Below are 19,243 nucleotides of genomic sequence, written 5' to 3' on the forward strand. Positions count from 1 at the left end.
ACCATTGCCGCAATGGAGCACCTCACAATCCTGTGAGGCAGGAACTGTCTTCCCAGACACTGAGTGACTGGCCCAAGGCTAGACAGAGGGTCTGTGGCACAGCCAGGAATTAAAACCAGGTCTCAAGTCCAAAGTGTTGGAATTATTTATGATAGGGCTCCATGAGACATTACTTAACCATAAGTTCCTTTATGAAATCTATAGGCCAAATGGTATCCATACAATTGCTTTAAATGTGTACATCCAACACAGTAACACATCCAGAAGCATGTGATCAATACTACAGATGGACCAGACAATAGTCCGCTCTTCTTGGTTTGCCCTAGCATGACTGGGCTGTATCTGATAAAGATACTTCACATTCCCGGCTCTCTTTATTCTCTTCAGCTAACGTACTGGGGATGGGGGGTGGGGGGGAACAAACACACACAAAAAACCACACCCCCCCCAGTTTGAAGCTGTTTAGCCTTACTACTTTCCTTCCTCCACGGCCTGCCTTCCTTGTCTCTTCCCCCATCTGTGCTTACCAGATGGACAGTGGGGAGGTTTATACTGCCCCCACCCTATTTTTTATAAAGGACATTTTTCATTTTCACTGTAGCTCCTTATTTTATTGGTTACTTTTTGAACCCATTGAATCTCACCACAGGATTCCATTCTATTAAAGGACAAAGAGCAGGGGAAAGGGTGCCCAGGCCACCCTGGAGTCGGGGTGCATTAGCAACAGTTGGGGTTCACTGGCAGAGGTGTGTGGGGTTGTGATGCAGGAAGTTTGGCATGCACTGGCAGAGCTGTGGAGTGCAGAGACATTGGGGTATATGGCTGGGGTGCACTGGCACAGCAGTGGGGTGGAAACAGGTTGGGGTGCACTGTCAGCTGAGGCTGCAGGGTGGCTGAGGTGCAGTAAGGTTGAGTTGCACTGGTAGAGCTGGGCATGAAGGGGGTTTGGGGTTCAGGTCGGGTGGGATGCAGGCACATCGGGGTGTAGTGGTAGCGCTGAAGGGTACAAACAGGTTGGAGTATAGGGGTGTTGGAATGCACTGGCAGAGCTGGGGGATGCCATGCATCCCTCAGAGACCCCAACATATCTACCCTACCAACCATCTATTCCTTTCCCCATAACCCTCCACCCCTTGCTGCAGTCCCAAGTCCTTCTCCCACTATTCCCTCACTCCTCCAACCCCTAATAGCCCTCCCCAGAAGCAGTCACATGTCTATTTCCCCTGAGCCCCCAATAAAACTGCCACCCATGACTCAAACTGTAGCAACTTCCAGCCATTTAGTCCAAAACTTTTGTCGTAGGTGGGGGTTGTGATTCACTTAGCCTTAGTTATGTTAATGGAAGGGGGAGTTCAGAGCCTTCCAGGGGTCTGGAATTATACCAGTCATTAGGGCCTCTCAGTTAGAGTGACCAGATAGCAAGTATGACGAATCAGGACTTTTTTTGGAGGGGGGGAGGGGAAGGGTATAGTTGCATATATAAGACAAGGCCCTTAATATTGGTATGTCTGGTGGTCACCCTACTCTCAGGGTAACAGTACAAGGCAGCAGAAGGAAGCCCTTATTCAAATTACCCCAACTTTTGGGCTCTGTGCCCTAATAAGACACCAAATTTCAAAGCAATGTGATTATCCATCAAGTTTTAAAAGCACTTACAAGAGCTGATCTTTAAAACATAAAATGGTGGGAATAAAAACCCTCTAGCTGTTTTTCTGTATTGGTGCAGTGTAAAAATGTATCTTTTCCTAGATACCTGTTCTCAGATTGGGTCCCCAGAAGTTGAGGGTACCCTGGGGAAAACAAACAAACTTAGAAACTTTTTTAAAAAATTGCTATTTTGGGGGCTAGTATGTCTGGAGCCCCTGGCTCAAATGATTCCAAATTTGAAATAGTAACTCTTGTCTTACATCCTCCTGAGTCACACCAAATTTCAAAGGAATCAGACTAGGCATATCAATTTTAGAGGACTTAAAATGTCCCATTTAAACAGATTTCACAGGGAACTTTAACTTTTCATGCCATGATAATGTTACAAATACTGAAATTCTGGCTACAGAACTGTTCACTACATTGCAGGGATGTCATGGGAATGTGCCAGGTGGTTTAATGTTGTGCAGAGTGCTGGCTAGCCTCTGTTCAGTAGTGCTGCCTTTCCCAAAGGGGCAGGGTAGCGTCACTCAGGGACAGTGCATCTGGCACAGCCAAATGTCTGTGTGGGCTTGTCTCCACTACAGATGCTACAGGTATGGCACGGCAGCCAGATAGCAAGTGTGAAAAATCAGGATGGGGGTGGTAACAGGGTAATAGGATACTACATAAGACAAAGTCCATAATAATCAAGATGGTCTGAAACAAATTGGGACATCTGGTCACCCTACTGTAGTGCCAGAGTGTAGACACTTGCTACAGCCGTGGAAGGGGGTTTTCTGTCGCTGTAGTAAACCCACCTCTCCAGAGGCCATAGCTAGGATTGACCTAAGTTTTAGGTCTAGAGCAGGCCAGTGTTAATGGTCTGACAAAGGCAAAGTCTGCAGCCTCTCTCAGGCACACACCCAGGCATCCTCATGCCCACTGTTGCACAGCTGTACAGCTTCAGACAGGCTCAGATTCAGGCAGTTGGGCCCCAACTATACCCCACCAGGGGGCCCTCATGGGCCTGCCCAAATAGAGTCAGAGTTCAAGGTCAGAAGGGACCACCAGATATTCTAGTCTGACCTTCTGTACCTCACAGACCAACTGCACCCCCTAGCACCTGCACACTAAACTCAAAAACCCAAATACAACCAACATCTTACAGCCCACAGGAGACTAGACTATGATGTGCCACAGGCAAAGAATAGGATGGGCCGAAGTGCCTCAGTGCCTGCAATGGCAGGGAAATGATTAAGTGAGATAGACCCAGATAATCCTGGCAAGTGACCCACACACTGCAGAGGAAGGTGAAAAATCCCCCAGTCTGATCTGGGGGAAAACTTCCTTCCTCCTTCCCTTTGGGGGGAGGGATAGCTCAGTGGTTTGAGCATTGGCCTGCTAAACCCAGGGTTGTGAGTTCAATCCCTGAGGGGGCCATTTAGGGATCTGGGGCAAAAATTGGGGATTGGTCCTGCTTTGAGCACAGGGTTGGACTAGATGACCTCCTGAGGTCCCGTCCAACCCTAATATTCTCTGATTCTGTGACTACACACACAATGATCAGGTAGACCCTGAGCATGCAAGCAAGAACCAGCCAGCCACACACTTCAGAGAGAGAATGCTTGGCACCACCTCAGAGCCATGGCCCTCCCCATCCAATCTCTAGACATGGCCATCCCTAATGCTTCAAAGGAAGGAGATTTAAAAAAAACCCCCAACAATACAGAATACACAGAGGGAAGAGAAATCCCTTGCTGACCCCTGCAGGTGGCCAACTAAACAACTGAAGAATGAATGCAACAGGATGCATCATTTTACTACTTTGGCACCTCTTTGTGGCCCATCTGGGGATTAGCTCACCACGTGATCTGATACTCCTTCCTGCAGTTGCTCAGCCTGTTGTTCCACTCACTCCATGACCCCACTCATGCTCACAGAACTCCAGCACTTTCCTCTTTGTGGTTTAGTCCCCCAACCAAGTCACACTGAAGGTTCCCCCCTTCTGGGGTATTATCAAAGTCTCCTTCCAGACTGTCCCCACCAGCCCCCAAAGAGGCTGCTCCAGCGCACTGCTCCCACAGTGGTTTGTAGGGGAACCTGAGCTCACCTCTACACCAGGTTCCAATCCAGGGACCAGCAATTTAGCAGCTCAGGGTTTTACTCTCCCAGCCCTCAATACTCCTCCCCTGAACTGCTTTCTACACAGCTCTTCTCCCTCTCCGGTGTCTATCTCTCTGATGTATTCATAGAGAACAATCAGATCCCTGCTCAGCCTGCATTTTTCTAGACTTAAACAAGCCAAGCTCTTCCAGTCTCCACTCATAAGATAGGTCTTCTATTCCTCTCATCATCTTAGTAACTCTTCTCTGTGTCTGTTCCAGTTTGAATTCATCTTTCTTGAATACGGGTGACCAGAATTGTACACAGTATTCCAGATGGCCTGGTACAGTAGTATTAATACTGCCAGAGTGGCATAAGTGGCAGTGGTAGTGGCTTGGGCACCCCTTCAAGACAGGCAGGGGCAGCAGCATATGCCCCCTTCCCCCTCAGAAGTGACTGTGTGACCCTTGGGAGCAGCTGGGTGCAAGGAGGGCTCCCCCATACTTACTCCAGTTGCTGGGTATCTCTGTGGGGTTGGGGCCTGGGCCCACTATGGTCTACCCCTCCCGACAGAGTCCCCACTCTGCAGATACAGGAAGAGTCACTGTGTCGGTCACACTCAGGACAGTTTTCCCTCTCAGAGCAATGAGCTCAGGCTCTTTGCAAATTCAGGCAGTGTTGCTGCATCAGTTACACTTGGGGCAGCTCCCCCTACTCAGTGACAGGCTCAAGCTCTCTGCAGACAGGCACATGCAGGATAGTTCCCCCCTCTCAGAGCTATGGACTCAGGCTCTCAGCAGACTAAGGTAGCTTCACTGCATCAGTTACACACAAATCACCTTTTCCAGCTTCTTAAAAAAAATTTGAAACCATGAGGGCTAAAAATTTACTTAGAAACACTTTTTTCCCCTTTAAATGAAAGTTGAGATTCTGCTGTAACCATGCGACCATAGCAGCCAAGGCCCTATGCACAGTCTTGTGGTGTGTATACCATAATCTGGTTCTGGCTTCAGACCAGGCCAGAGTCTATGGACACTGAGGTGGTGTTCAGCCTAACTGGGTGTTGTCTTATCAGATAAATTTTTAGGAACCTAGGACATCTGCTGTAAGACATGGAATTCTAGCTAGCAGTGGGTGAGGATAAGAAAGCACCAACCAAGCCTGGCTTTTTTAGGATGACCCTGGGCTACCCTGTGCTCTGCTATCTTGTGCTTTGCTGGCCCCTAGTAGCCAAACCCTGTAGCTACAGAGCGGGTTCTCACCTGTGTCCCACCAGGGGCTGTACAAATGTGAATAAAATGGATCCGGCTTCCATAGCCCATATGAGGCATGGAGGTGTATCCACAGACAAGGGGTCCCAGCGTGCACAGCTCCATCTTTTCCTAGGTACCCTTCCCCTGTCGACTCCACAAGCTGCATTCTCTGTTATTAAAACAGGGGCAGGCCTGGGCCACTCCATAGAGCTTTGTGGGCTCCCCTGCTCCTATGGGTACTTACTGGGTCCACACTGCAGAGGAAGTGATTGCTAAAGTGCTTCTCCTAGAGCAGGAGTCGGCAACCTTTCAGAAGTGGTGTGCCAATTCTTCATTTATTCACTCTAATTTAAGGTTTCACATGCCAGTAATAAATTTTAACGTTTTTAGAAGGTCTCTCTCTATAATATATAACTAAACTCTTGTTGTATGTAAAGTAAATTAGGTTTTTAAAATGTTTATTTAAAATTAAATTAAAATGCAGATCTTATCAGTTTAGTGTGATCCTTGCCCTTGCTTTTCCTTGCTGAGTTTTCCAAAGTCTGGCACGTATTTGGATAGTTTAAGCTGCACACAGGCTTCTGAGTGATCAGTTGTTAACCGGCTCCAAGAGGGACAGAGGACAGATTTCATGTGTGAAAATACCTGTTCACACAGGTATGTGGATCCAAATGCTGAAAGCATTGCAAATGCAATTTTCTTCAAACACTTAAATTTCACTGGCAGGGACGTCCAGCAGATCAAAATAGAGGCCTCATGATCTCTCTCGGTAGCTTTAAGTGCGCTCCGCAGATCTCCAGACTTTGATGCCCACAATTCTGAGCTTTTTAACTGAATGAGCTGCATTTTGAAATCTTCAACACCCATCCACTGTAATACAGACAAATCCAAGTCGCTTTTGTTGAACTTTTCAGGTTTAATTAGAAAAGAAAGCGTTGGGCCAAATCGCTGGAAATTTTGAAATCTCTCAGAAAATTCTGATTCCAGTTCTTGCATGTACATTCCAATCTCATCGACACTGACAGTGCAACGTGTCGATAGTTCTTTTATGTGTTGGAAGTAGCAGAAATTTGAAGTTCGAATATCCTGAGAAAAAACTGCTAGTTTTACAACAAATGCCTTCCAGGTTTCATAAAGATCCAGAACCATTTGCCCGGCACCCTGGAGACAGCGGTTGAGTTCGTTTAGGTGAGCTGTGACGTCAGTTAGAAACATGAGCTTACACAGCCATTTGTCATCATCCAGTTCGGGGTAGTTTTGTCCTTTTTCCGACAAAAAGGCCTTGATTGCATCAAAACAGTTTACAACGCGCACCAAAACCTTGCCACGACTTAGTCACCAAATGTTGCTGTGAAATGAAATGAACAGACATCTATCTAACTTTGCTTTCTTAGGAGCTGATATTTTGTCAAATGTACCCCTCAACTTACAGTGGGGAAAAAATTGCAACAGATGTCAAAACAGCACAACCTCAAACGCAATGTGCTGTTCCACGTGACATGATAGTGATGTAAGCAGCAAATCAGGACTTAAAAATATCCCAGTACAGTGGCATTGGAACAATTTTTAAGGTGGGGGTGCTGAGCTGCTCCCCCTCTTGCCCCTGTCTGCACCCCTCACTGCCCCAGGCTGGGGCCACTAGGCCACAGCTGGGGGTGGCTTCAGAGCCCCAGGCTGGCGGCTGGGACCCCAGGATGGCAGCAGAGTGCCTGGGACTGGTGGCTGGGACCCTGGGCCAGCAGCGGGCTGAGTGGGGGCTGGCGGATGGGACCCCAAGTGGCAGGGGGCTGGTGGTAGGACACCAAGCTAGCAGCAGAGCCCCCGGGACCCGGGCAGTGTGAGTGCCACTCAAAATCATCTTGCGTGCCGCCTTTGGCATGCGTGCCATAGGTTGCTGACCCCTGTTCTAGAGTAACTATCAGGAGCCAGAGCACAGCCCACATAACCAAGGTGCAGCTGCCACTTGGGGCATGAGCCTCTCCTGTGTGCTCAGGGTGACTATGATCCATCACAATGACAGTGTCTCAACACAGGAGATACCCCGGGCAGTGGGATCACGGGGCTGCTCAGCCTTCATTGAAGAACATGGCTTTTCCAGGTTATGTTTATAGATTTCTTGGAAGTGCAAGTGATGGAAACTCTCTTTGCATCTGCTGAGAACCCAGGCTTGCTTGGTGCTTCCCATCCCCAACATTTCCTGAAAAGTGAAGGACAGAAGGGTCACTTTTGGAAAGGATTTCCTGTGTACATACCAGAGAGAGTGAGAGGAATGTGGGATTGATGACTAGAATGGTTAGAAACTAGACTGGGATGGCCAGACCCTGAGACCCTGCGAGCCACCTCTCGCTCACTGGAAGCCATTCAAATATGGCTACAGAACTTTTAAAATGAACCCAGATAATTTTTCCAGTGATGACCTATGGGGGAGAAGAGCAGCTGGCTCTGCTAAGCTATTCTAACACAATGGAACTGGTGTTAATGTACATGCCTTGACCATAGAATGTGACCTCATAGGGTACATTTTGAAGTTCCTCTTTGCCGTAACTCCACTGCCTCTGTGGTCTTGTCTGGGTTAGTTTACACTCCTCATTAGCCACCTTTTCTGCTACACAGCTTCCAGCAACCTCTCATTGGGACAGCTTTTTACTATTCACTCACTGAATGCCAAGACTTGCCTACCGCTCACACCTTTCCTTCCAATTTATAGCCAATAGGCAACCCACAGGACTGTTCATGTCATCAATGAACTTGGCCCCTACTGCCAGTTTCAGAAACCTGCATACACAGACATAGGCAGGTACTGGTACAATCATACTTACAGCATGCATGTGCACACACACACACTAACACACACACATCCCAAATACATAGTAATAGACTCCTGGTCCAGTGAGAACTCACTGTCTGTGGGCCAGGAAGTGAGGCCAGCAGGGCCAACATATGCCTAATGCTCAGCAAGGTGAGGGCTGCACTGTCGTGGGCTGGCAGGGTCACAATGACTTCACCACACTTATTAGAATCAACAAACCAAATGGTGAGAGAACAAAAGGACCACACTGTGCCTGAGGATGGTGACCTAACACTTAACAGAGAAAAGCAGGATCTTAACAAAATACATAGTGAGACACTGGAAAGTGTTCTCTTTTGTTTAAAGTAGTGTCCACACAAACCAGGACACACGGCCAGTAAATTGCTCTCTGGGACGATTACAAAGTTGAAGCAAACCACAGGGCTCCCTATATTGGGGTGTCATTATCTCAGATCCAGACATGGGCAGCGTGTGGACCCCCACCTTCGGGGAGGCTAGCTCCGCAGCCCCACCCCTTCTGGACAAGGCCCCACTCCCAGGGCGGGAGCCCTGAGCCCCCCCACCTCCCCTCCCATGGCTGGAGAAGCCCTGGGCCAGAGAACCGTGGGCTGTCGTCCCCCCCACCCTCCCGCCACCAGAGGAGCCCTGGGCTGGCCCCAACTGTGCTGGCCAACCGACCTTAGCCCAAGGCCAGTCCCAGCTGTGCTGACCAGCTGACCGACCCCAGCCCCGGGCCAGCCCTAGCTGCCCCAGCCCGTGCCAGCTGGCCTACCAACCCGAGCCTGGGGCTGGCCAACCTGAGCCCCGGGCCGGGCCTAGCCCCAGGCTGGAGAATGGGAAAGGCAGTGCGCCTCACCTCCCGAGACCCCCAGACCCAGAGCAGAAGAATGCTGAGCTTTTTATATGCGCCATGCAGGTTCTGGGGTGGCTGAGGAGGCGGTATCTGCTATTCAGCTTCCTGGGTTCATCAGTAATCTCTCTGGAGTCCAGGGAGATTACTGATTAACCGAGGAAGCTGAATAGCAGATACCACCACCTCAGCTGCCCTGGAACCTGCATAGCACATAATAATAAGCAAAAACCCACAACCTGGTGTCCTGCAGCAGCGGCTCTGCCTGGGGAGGCTGAGCCTTCTCTGGCCTATTATACCTGCCACCCATGGATCCAGCTAAATAAATAAGTCTTGCTTCTTTCTACACAAACCCTGCATGCAGTGCACTGGACAACATGGGACTCATGCATGAGACACTAAACAACTTTGCCCCTGCACTCCCAGTTGTGCTGAGGATAGCCAGGATGGGATGGCACAGGGGACCAGTGTTGGACAACAGCAAAACCTGAGAAATGGAAACTCGGGGTTGGCTAAATGCTGGGGGAGAAAGGTGCACAGACTGTCCACATGTGGTTTCCCTATGGATTTGGTGGAGGAGGGGTCTTCCCCAGCCCAGCCCATCACTGGACAAGCAGAGGCTCAGAGCCCTTGATCCCATGTAATACGTAAGGCCAGCTGCATGGAGACTTGCCCTATGCCCCATGCTGGCCCCTTCCAGAAAGAAGGCAGTGTTCACAAAGAACCACCCCAGGCTGCAGCTGGGCCCCTCTCAGTGAGGGTCACCCAGACAGCATGTGCTCTAGGGGGAGAGCAGTATAGTCTTAAAGTGTCTGGCCAGTTCCCAGGGGCTCCTTGCAGTTTGAATCTGGTCCCTGCTGACTTCCACTCCCTGCAGGTCAGTCCACTCCCCATTCCTCTTGTGCAGAATCTTGATTCCATGTAAAACTTCCCTGAGAGGTCTGAGGAGGGGCAGGGGAGCAGCCCTCTCCTTCACTGGGCTGACTTCTCCTTCCCCACTGGGGGAGTGCCCCGATTTGGAGTAGTGCAGAATGGTGGCCTGTGACTGCCTCAGCCATTGCTTTCTCATGGGGAATGGACCTTCTCTGGGGATTTGGGAAATCTGTGTATGCAAGCTATGAATTCTATGTGAGATGATTAACTCTCTGTGTATATCATTGCCAAGCTGCAACCTGCATTTGCCTTCTCTATTGTCTGTTTGCCTCCATGTTGGACTGGAATTCCAAAGGAGGGTGGCAAAACGATAAAGAAATAAGGTTATCGATGTTCAGGTGCTTCACCATTGAAATGGAATCACTCTAAACAATAAACTGGCTCCCAATCACGAGAACTGGTTTATTGTGGGAGAGGTCATGTAGCAACGAAGTCTCCTGGTAGGACTCTGTGGTCACCTATTGAGACTGACCATGGAGTTGTTGAACAGAGGAGATCGGAAGGTTACAGAGCTGGTCTCAATTCTGCCATTTTCCACAAGTTTAATATGAGGGAAATTGCTGCAGGAGCTGGGTGAGGCAGGGGCACCTGCATGTTGTATGGATCTGTGTAGATCTTCGGTGATTCAGTAAAATGCAATAATGTGTTAAACTCTGTGCAAGTGTCTCTGTGTGTTGTATGCTACACTTACCATGTGCCCTTGAGAAAGTTAAACTAACTCAGGAGGCTAACACCCTCAGGGAGTGGTTAAGCTACAGGGGGAGTCTGAAACAGTCAACCCTTGTTCCATGGACTGAGCAGGAGACTGTGTGGTCTCTGCTCCCAGGAAGGGGTGCTAGACAGAAGGTCTTCGCCTCACGAGTGTGTCTAGGGACCCAAAGACTGGGTCTACCTGAGCTCTGTTCAGACTCCAGAGGCTTAAAACATCTGGGGATCCAGAGGCTAGATTCCCCCGAGCCATCTATTGGGCTGCCATCATGGGGAGCCTGATCAGACCGGTGACAGCAGTATGCTGACTCCCAGCTCACTCTAGGTTCTACCTCTGATATAGGAGTTTCTAACTGCTTCCAGCTCTTTACCGCTGACATGCAAGGAAGCTTTGGGTGCTTGCAGTGAATACTCATAGCACAGTTTCTATTACATGTTACATGCTACATCACAAGGACATTACTTAGGTTGCAAGGCCAAGCTCTTAGGGCTTAGGAAACGTCAGTCCTGCTGCCTGTGTGGTTTAGTCTCTTGTGCACATGCCCGGTCAGGTGAGATTTCCAGAGCAGCTAAAGGAATTAGGCACCCAAAGGTCAGTGGGCTTTGGACACCTAACTCCCTCAGCTCCTTTCAGAACCCCAGCTTCAGTCTTTGCTATGTGTGCTGAGTGGGGGAGTTCTCAGGGTGATGATTATGAAATTTGATGTGCCTGTTTGTCAGTTTGCTATGGTGCTGGGGACTGAGGGCTCACCAGGGGTAACCTCCAGCAGATGCTGACAGGCCTCTGGACAGGAAATACAGACCAATGCTCTTCAGAGCCCTGCAATCACAGGTAATTAAAGGCCAGAGTAGAAAGCCCACAGCTTTAACATCCAACCCTGTCTCCCCATCCCTGGTGAAGATGCATAAACTTGTTTGGACCTGACTCAGAGTCTCAGGGCAGAGAAAGGAATTTTGAAGCCTATACTTGAAGCCTGTGTTTTCACTAGGGAGCAGAGGGACAAGGAACTATGAGGAGCCTGAGGTAGTGCCTGGCTAACTACAGTTGCTTCACTCATATGTTTTTCACACAGCCTGTTTTCGTACTCATGTAACTAAAATAAGTGGGCATGTTTAGTCTGGAGAAGTGAAGAGTAAGTGGAGACCTGATAACAGCCCTTAACAAATATATTAAGGGCTGTTATAAAGCAGACAGTGATCAATTGTTCTCCATATCCCCTGAAGGTGGGACAAGAAGTAATGTGTTTAATTTGCAGCAAGGGAGATTTAGGTTAGATATTAGGAAAAACTTTCTAACTCTAAGAATAGTTAAGCTCTGAAATAAGCTCCAAGGAAGGTTGTGGAATCCTCATCATTGGAGGTTTTTATGAGCAGGTTGGACAAACACGGGTCAGGGATTGTCTAGGTTTACTTGGTCCTGCCTCCGTATGGCGGGAGGGACTATATGACCTATCAAGATCCCTTCCAGCCTGACATTTCTATGCTTCTCTATCATGCATCTCTGTTCTTGCTCCTTGCTCCCTCGTGTCTGCCACATCCCCTCCTGTCCATGTGCTCCATGCAGGCTGTTCCTTTACACCCCAGGGCTGGAGCTCACTCCTGCCCAGGGTGCCAAGCACCCTCCTTGGCCTCTCTCCAAGCCCTGCACAATATATCAGCCCATTTGCCATCAAGGCTGCTTTTGGACAGAAAACTGGGGGTTTCAGCTAAATAAAATTTTCACTGAAAGTGTCTGCTTTCCACCAAAAAGCAGAATGCCCAACAACTGACTGGGGGTGTGGCCCAGCCAGGGACTCCAGCCACAGGGAGAAGGGTGGCACGAAGCACCTGAACTGCAATTCCTAGGAAGCTCTAAGTTGCCATTTCCAAATTGAAAAACGTCAGTTTTCAGCCAAAAGCTTTTCAATTTTCAGTTTTTTCACTGAAAAGTCAACAGTTTTCTTGGAAATAGAGCCTTGTTTCCAACAAGAGCTGTGGTATGGCTCTTCATGGCAGAGCACCCAAAGCCAAGCAAGGGCGCTGGTTTGTGAGGCATCTCTTGCTCAGCCAGAGCCTGCTGTGTCTGAGCTGCTATACCTCCATACACAAAGGGCAGGCGCATCATTTCAGACAGATTGACCTATACTTAGAGCCAAGGAACAAATAAACAAGGAACATCAAATGTCGGGTGTCCATGAAAACAGTCTGTCTTCTGCATGTTCAGCTCACAATGGTTGTCTGTCTCCAGCCCATGAACAGCGACCTTAGAGACAGACAGGAAACAGAAGCATAACAACTACATACTATACAGCCACCACGTAAATGGCTGTCTCTCATGGCAGAGCTTTGCCTCCTTCCCAGGCAAGTACACTCAGTAGAAACATGATGTTGGAATTCCCTCCAAGACCTTTTCTATTCAACTTACCCAGAATACCTTGTCCAGTTCTGGGAGAACATTTCATCCAGTTCTCTGGGATCCAAAACACTCAGTTCAACTCTGGATTTCATCACTTAGGTTCCTTTATTTGGGATACAGCGAAGCTACTCTGAGCTGATCAGACTCAAGCATAGGGTGTGGGTATAGAGCGTACCACACATCCAAAGTTGCACAGACAACCTCTTCCTTTATAGACCTTTAAACATTACATTGCATTTGCTATATATTACACCACACATTTTTGGCTTGGCTTGGTTACTTTGCAGGAATCAATCCTCTGTACAGCATGCTCTGTCCATGTGCTGTACATGTGGAACCTGATCTTTACATTCCAGGTTTTTCTTGTCCATAGTCCCTAGCATGAAGGTGTTGCTTCTTATCTTAGCTAGCACAGACATCCTGACTCCAGCATACTGTTTGTCAAGCCCCTATTTACAATTTAACCTTCCTTTCACCTTCTCAATTATACTCACAGAGAAATGAGGCAAGTTACCTATGTCAAGCCAGGACAACACATGATCATAGTAATCATTGCCAAGAGACACTTATATGCACTCTGAAGATTCTCTCTCTACCTTCTCTTCACTCTTGCTTTCTGTCCCTCTGCAGAGCGAAGGAGATCAAGACCAAGTTGGGCACGCTCCTCCAGAAGCCTGACTCAGCTATCGACCTGATCATCCCATACCCGGAGAAGCCAGAGAAGCCAGCCAAGGCCCAGAAGTGAGTACTTCCCCATTTATCAATGTTGGCTCTGTCAGACACCGGAGAAATGGGTCATTACAACTGCGTAGAATGACTTGTCATCCTGAACCACTCTGGCTCAAGGGGCATTTAGCTTTACTGTGGGAGGTGTGGAGTGCTTGCTTTCTGTTTTTCAGTTAAATTTTCAAATCAATTGTCTAATCTAAACAGAATGTCCTGGCCAATTCTCTGAGGGGTAATTCCATGTGCTTCACCATGTCTCCCTGCTGTTCCAGCTAGATGTGGTGCTCTTCTCAGCTTCCTTTCCTAAACTGCAGCTGGGTGTCATCAAACAGCTCTAGCCTCCAGCCTCAATCTAGCTGCTTTTCGTGCTGCGTGAAGTTATGTATTTCTTGTAAAGTGAGGCACCTAAGGGGTCGTAATTTGTCTGTAGCATCTAATAGTGAAAGCATGATAGAGGTATGCAGAAAGCTACTGTTATGGATGAGTTTTTCTCTTTCCCCCTTCTTTGTCACTCATGATTTCTGCCATACTTTTGGGTTTGGATGAAACTCTATTATTCTAATTATTTGATTCTTAGACTATGGTAGCCCCCACATGTCCCAGTCAGGGGAAGAGAACTCAGTGCCTCTGCCTCAAACCTCTAAAGAGAAGTAGCATTTCCTTGGGGAATTCACAGAGCACTGGAGGAAAGTTACTTTTTGTCAATATTTACAAGGATAAAAACAAGTAACTATAGGCCCATCAGCCTGACATCCATCACAAGAAAAACTGGAAATGCTGATATGGGAGACAGTGGTAAAGAATTAATAGATGGCAGCATAATTAATGCCAATCAATATGGTTTTACAGAAAACAGGACTTACAAACAACCATGATTTTATTTTATTTTTTTAATCAGATTTCATATTTGGTTAATTTTGGGTGTAACTTTGTTGACAAAATATACTGAGATTTATTTAAGTCATTTGCCTTAGTGTTAAATAACATGCTGGTTAAAATAATTAGCAGCACTAAAAAGAAACAATATCGCATATATTAACTGGTTTAAAAACTGGCTAAGAGTTAGCTCTCAAAAAGTGACTGTAAAGTGGTGAATCATCATCCAAAGTGGGTGTTTCTATAGGGCCCTGCATGAATCTGTTCTTGGTCCAACACGAATCAATATCTTTAACAACGATCTGGAAGAAAATGTAAAATCTTTGCTGATCAAATTTTCAGATGACACAAAAATTGGTGAAGTGGTGAGTAATGATGGGAACAGGTGAGTTAGCAGCATAGAATCATAGAAGATTTGGGTTGGAAGAAACCTTAGGAGGTCATCAAGTCCAACCCCCTGCTGAAAGCAGGACCAACCCCAACTAAATCATCCCAGCCAAGGCTTTGTCAAGCCAGGCCTTAAAAACCTCTAAGGATGGAGATTCCACCACCTCCTAGGTAACCCATTCCAGTGCTTCACCACCCTCCTAGTGAAATAGTTTTTTTCCTAATATCCAACCTAGACCTCCCCCACTGCAACTTGAGACCATTGCTCCTTGTTCTATCATCTGCCAACATGGAGAACAGCGTAGCTCCATCCTCTTTGGAACCCCCCTTCGGGTAGTTGAAGGCTGCTATCAAATTCCCTCTCACTCTTCTCTTCTGGAGACTAAATAAGCCCAGTTCCCTCACCCTCTCCTCATAAGTCATGTGCCCCAGTCCCCTAATAATTTTTGTTGCCCTCTGCTCCAATTTGTCCACATTCTTTCTGTAGCGGGGGGCCCAAAACTGGATGCAATACTCCAGATGTGGGCTCAACAGTGCGGAATAGAGGGGAATAATCACTTCCCTCGATCTGCTGGCAACACTCCTACTAATGCAGCCCAATATGCCATTAGCCTTCTTGGAAGCAAGGCTCACTGTTGACTCATATCCAGGTTCTCATCCACTGTAATCCTCAGGTCCTTTTCTGCAGAACTGCCGCTTAGCCAGTCGGTCCCCAGCCTGTAGCAGTGCATGGGATTTGTCTGTCCTAAGTGCAGGACTCTGCCCTTGTCCTTGTTGAACCTCATCAGATTTCTTTTGGCCCAATCCTCCAATTTGTCTCGGTCACTCTGGACCCTATCCCTACCCTCCAGTGTATCTACCTCTCCCTCTAGTTTAGTGTAATCTGTGAACTTGCTGAGGATGCAATCCATCCCATCATCCAGATCATTAGTGAAGATGTTGAACTAAACCGGCCACAGGACCGACCCCTGGGGCACTCCGTTTGATACCGGCTGCGAACCATTGATCCCTACCCTTTGAGCCCGATGATCTAGCCAGCTTTCTATCCACCTTATAGTCCATTAATCCAATCCATACATTTTTAACATCCTGGCAAGAATACTGTGGGAGACTGTATGAAAAGCTTTGCTTTGTTATATCACGTCCACCACTTTCCCCATATCCACAGAGCCAGTTATCTCATCATAGAAGGCAATCAGGTTAGTCAGGCATGATTGCCCTTGGTGAATCCATGTTGACTGTTCCTGATCACCATCCTCTCCTCCAAGTGCTTCAAAATGGATTCCCTGAGGACCTGCTCCATGATTTTTCCAGGGACTGAGGTGAGGCTGACTGCTCTGTTGTTCCCGGATTCCCCTTCTTTCTTTTTTTAAAGATGGGCACTATATTTGCCTTTCTCCAATTGTCCAGGACCTCCCCTGATTGCCACAAATTTTCAGAAATAATGGCCAATGGTTCTGCAATCACATCAGCCAGCTCCCTCAGCACCCTCGGATGCATTGCATCCGGCTCCATGGACTTGTGTATGTCCAGCTTTTCTAAATAGTCCTTAACCTGTTCTTTCACCACCGATGGCTGCTCACCTCCTCCCCATACTGCGCTGCCCAGTACAGCAGTCTGGGAGCTGACCTTATTTGTGAAGACCGAGGCAAAAAAAGCATTGAGTACTTCAGCTTTTTCCACATCATCTGTCACTAGGTTGCCTCCCCCATTCATTAAAGGTCCCACACTTTCCCTGACCTTTTTCTTGTTGCATCCCTTGCTAGCTGCAACTCCAGTTGCGTTTTGGCCTTCCTGAATACACCCCTGCATGCTCTAGCAATATTTTTATACTCCTCCTTAGTCATCTGTCCAAGTTTCCACTTCTTGTAAGATTCCTCTTCGTGTTTAAGCTCACTGAAGATTTCTCTTTTAAGCCAAATATGCCTGGGGTATTTCCTATTCTTTTTGCACTTCAGGATGGTTTGTTCCTGCCCCCTCAATAAGGCTTCTTTAAAATACAGCCAGCTCTCCTGGACTCCTTTCCCTCTCATATTAGCCTCCTAGGGGATCCTGCCCATCAGTTCCCTGAGGGAGTCAAAGTCTGCTTTTCTGAAGTCCAGGGTCCGTATTCTGCAGCCCCTCCTTTCTTCCTTTTGTCAAGATCCTGAATTTGACCATCTCATGGTCATGGCTGCCCAGGATTGCCATCAACTTCTACTTCCACTACCAATTCTTCCGTGTTTGTGAGCAGCAGGTCAAGAGAAGCATGGCCCCTAGTTGGTTATTCCAGCACTTGCACCAGGAAGTTGTCCCCAACACTCTCCAAAAACTTCCTGCATTGTCTGTGCACTGCTTTATTGCTCTCCCAGCAGATATCAGGGTGATTGAAGTCCCCCATGAGAACCAGGACGTGTGATCTAGAAACTTCTGTAAGTGTCCGAAGAAAGTCTCTTCTACCTCATCCTTCTCGTCTGGTGGTCTATAGCACATGCCCATCACAAATTCTTGAGATTCGTGGTCTGGACAACAGCTGGATGATTACATCCCACTTAGGAGGGAGTCCCCAACCACCACTACCCGTCTCCTCCTCTTGGGAGTGGTGGTTATGGAATCCCCATCCCTAGGACAACGCATCCCATGCCTTCCAGTCGATGGGGTCTCTTTCTGATCCCTTCCCTCAGATGACTCTATCAAACCATTCTCCACTGTAGTACCTGTGCAGAGAGCCAGAAAACGGTTTCTTACGTCTATCTGCATTGGGGATACATGGGTTCGTCTCTTTATTCTTCTGGAGGTCACTTGCTCCCAATTTTCTTCCCCGTTCTGATTCTGATTCTTCAGCATGCTGTGCCTGCAGTACCAAACACTGGCTTCTATCCAGAAAGTCTTCATTTTCTCTGATGCAGAGCAGGGTTGATGCTTGGGTCTCTAGTCCTTTAACCTTCTCTTCCAATATGGAGACCAGCTTGCACTTCATACAGACGAAGTCGCTTCTATCCTCTGGGAGAAAGACACACATGGCATGTCCTGTGCAGGTCAGAACAGCTGATCGCTGACCTCCATGTTGTCTTCCTCCTAAGAGCCTCTTCAGAACCATAGAATCATAGAATATCAGGGTTGGAAGGGACCTCAGGAGGTCATCTAGTTCAACCCCCTGCTCAAAGCAGGACCGATCCCCAATTAAATCATCCCAGCCAGGGCTTTGTCAAGCCTGACCTTAAAAACTTCTAAGGAAGGAGATTCCACCACCTCCCTAGGTAACACATTCCAGTGTTTCACCACCCTCCTAGTGAAAAAGTTTCTCCTAATATCCAACCTAAATCTCCCCCACTGCAACTTGAGACCATTACTCCTTGTTCTGTCATCTGCTACCACTGAGAACAGTCTAGAGCCATCCTCTTTGGAACCCCCTTTCAGGTAGTTGAAAGCAGCTATCAAATCCCCCCTCATTCTTCTCTTCCGCAGACTAAACAATCCCAGTTCCCTCAGCCTCTCCTCATAACTCATGTGTTCCAGTCCCCTAATCATTTTTGTTGCCCTCCGCTGGACTCTTTCCAATTTTTCCACATCCTTCTTGTAGTGTGGGGCCCAAAACTGGACACAGTACTCCAGATGAGGCCTCACCAGTGTCGAATAGAGGGGAACGATCACGTCCCTCGATCTGCTGGCAATGCCCCTACTATACATCCCAAAATGCCATTGGCCTTCTTGGCAACAAGGGCACACTGTTGACTCATATCCAGCTTCTCGTCCACTGTAACCCCTACGTCCTTTTCTGCAGAACTGCTGCCGAGCCATTCGGTCCCTAGTTTGCAGCGGTGCATTGGATTCTTCTGTCCTAAGTGCAGGACTCTGTACTTGTCCTTGTTGAACCTCAACAGATTTCTTTTGGCCCAATCCTCCAATTTGTCTAGGGCCCTCTGTATCCTATCCCTATCCTCCAGCGTATCTACCTCTCCTCCCAGTTTAGTGTCATCAGCAAACTTGCTGAGGGTGCAATCCACACTATCCTCCAGATCATTTATGAAGATATTGAACAAAACCGGCCCCAGGACCGACCCTTGGAGCACTCCACTTGATACCGGCTGCCAACTAGACATGGAGCCATTGATCACTACCCGTTGAGCCCGACAATCTAGCCAGCTTTCTATCCACCTTATAGTCCATTCATCCAGCCCATACTTCTTTAACTTGCTGGCAAGAATACTGTGGGAGACTGTGTCAAAAGCTTTGCTAAAGTCAAGGAACAACACGTCCACTGCTTTCCCTTCATCCACAGAACCAGTTATCTCATCATAGAAGGCAATTAGATTAGTCAGGCATGACTTGCCCTTGGTGAATCCATGCTGACCTTTCCTGATCACTTTCCTCTCCTCTAAGTTGTATTTACTGCTCACAGAAGCCTGACAGGCAAAAACTCTGTGGGAACTCCCCCCAGGAGAACTTTGTTGGCTTCTCCTCATTCGCTGCTCCACAGAGTTCTACAGAGAGATCTGGATCTCTTGATAAGGTGGGGTCATTGGAACAATATATGTTTCATTATGGCCAAATGCAAAGGTCAAACATCCAAGGGACAGAGAATGCAGGTCACA

General features: G+C 47.9%; 1 protein-coding gene across 2 annotated transcripts in view; it reads left to right on the forward strand.

The window, feature by feature from the left end:
* The window catches only part of LOC141992135 (regulator of G-protein signaling 5-like), a 75,386-nt gene that overhangs the window by 11,251 nt on the left and 44,892 nt on the right, over positions 1-19,243 (forward strand). For both annotated transcript variants that reach the window (XM_074960820.1, XM_074960821.1), the window contains exon 2: positions 13,311-13,421. In XM_074960820.1, coding sequence (XP_074816921.1) covers positions 13,311-13,421 — 111 coding nt within the window. The remainder of the gene's footprint in view (positions 1-13,310; positions 13,422-19,243) is intronic.

Source organism: Natator depressus, chromosome 8 (assembly GCF_965152275.1).
Source record: "Natator depressus isolate rNatDep1 chromosome 8, rNatDep2.hap1, whole genome shotgun sequence".
NCBI lineage: Eukaryota > Metazoa > Chordata > Testudines > Cheloniidae > Natator > Natator depressus.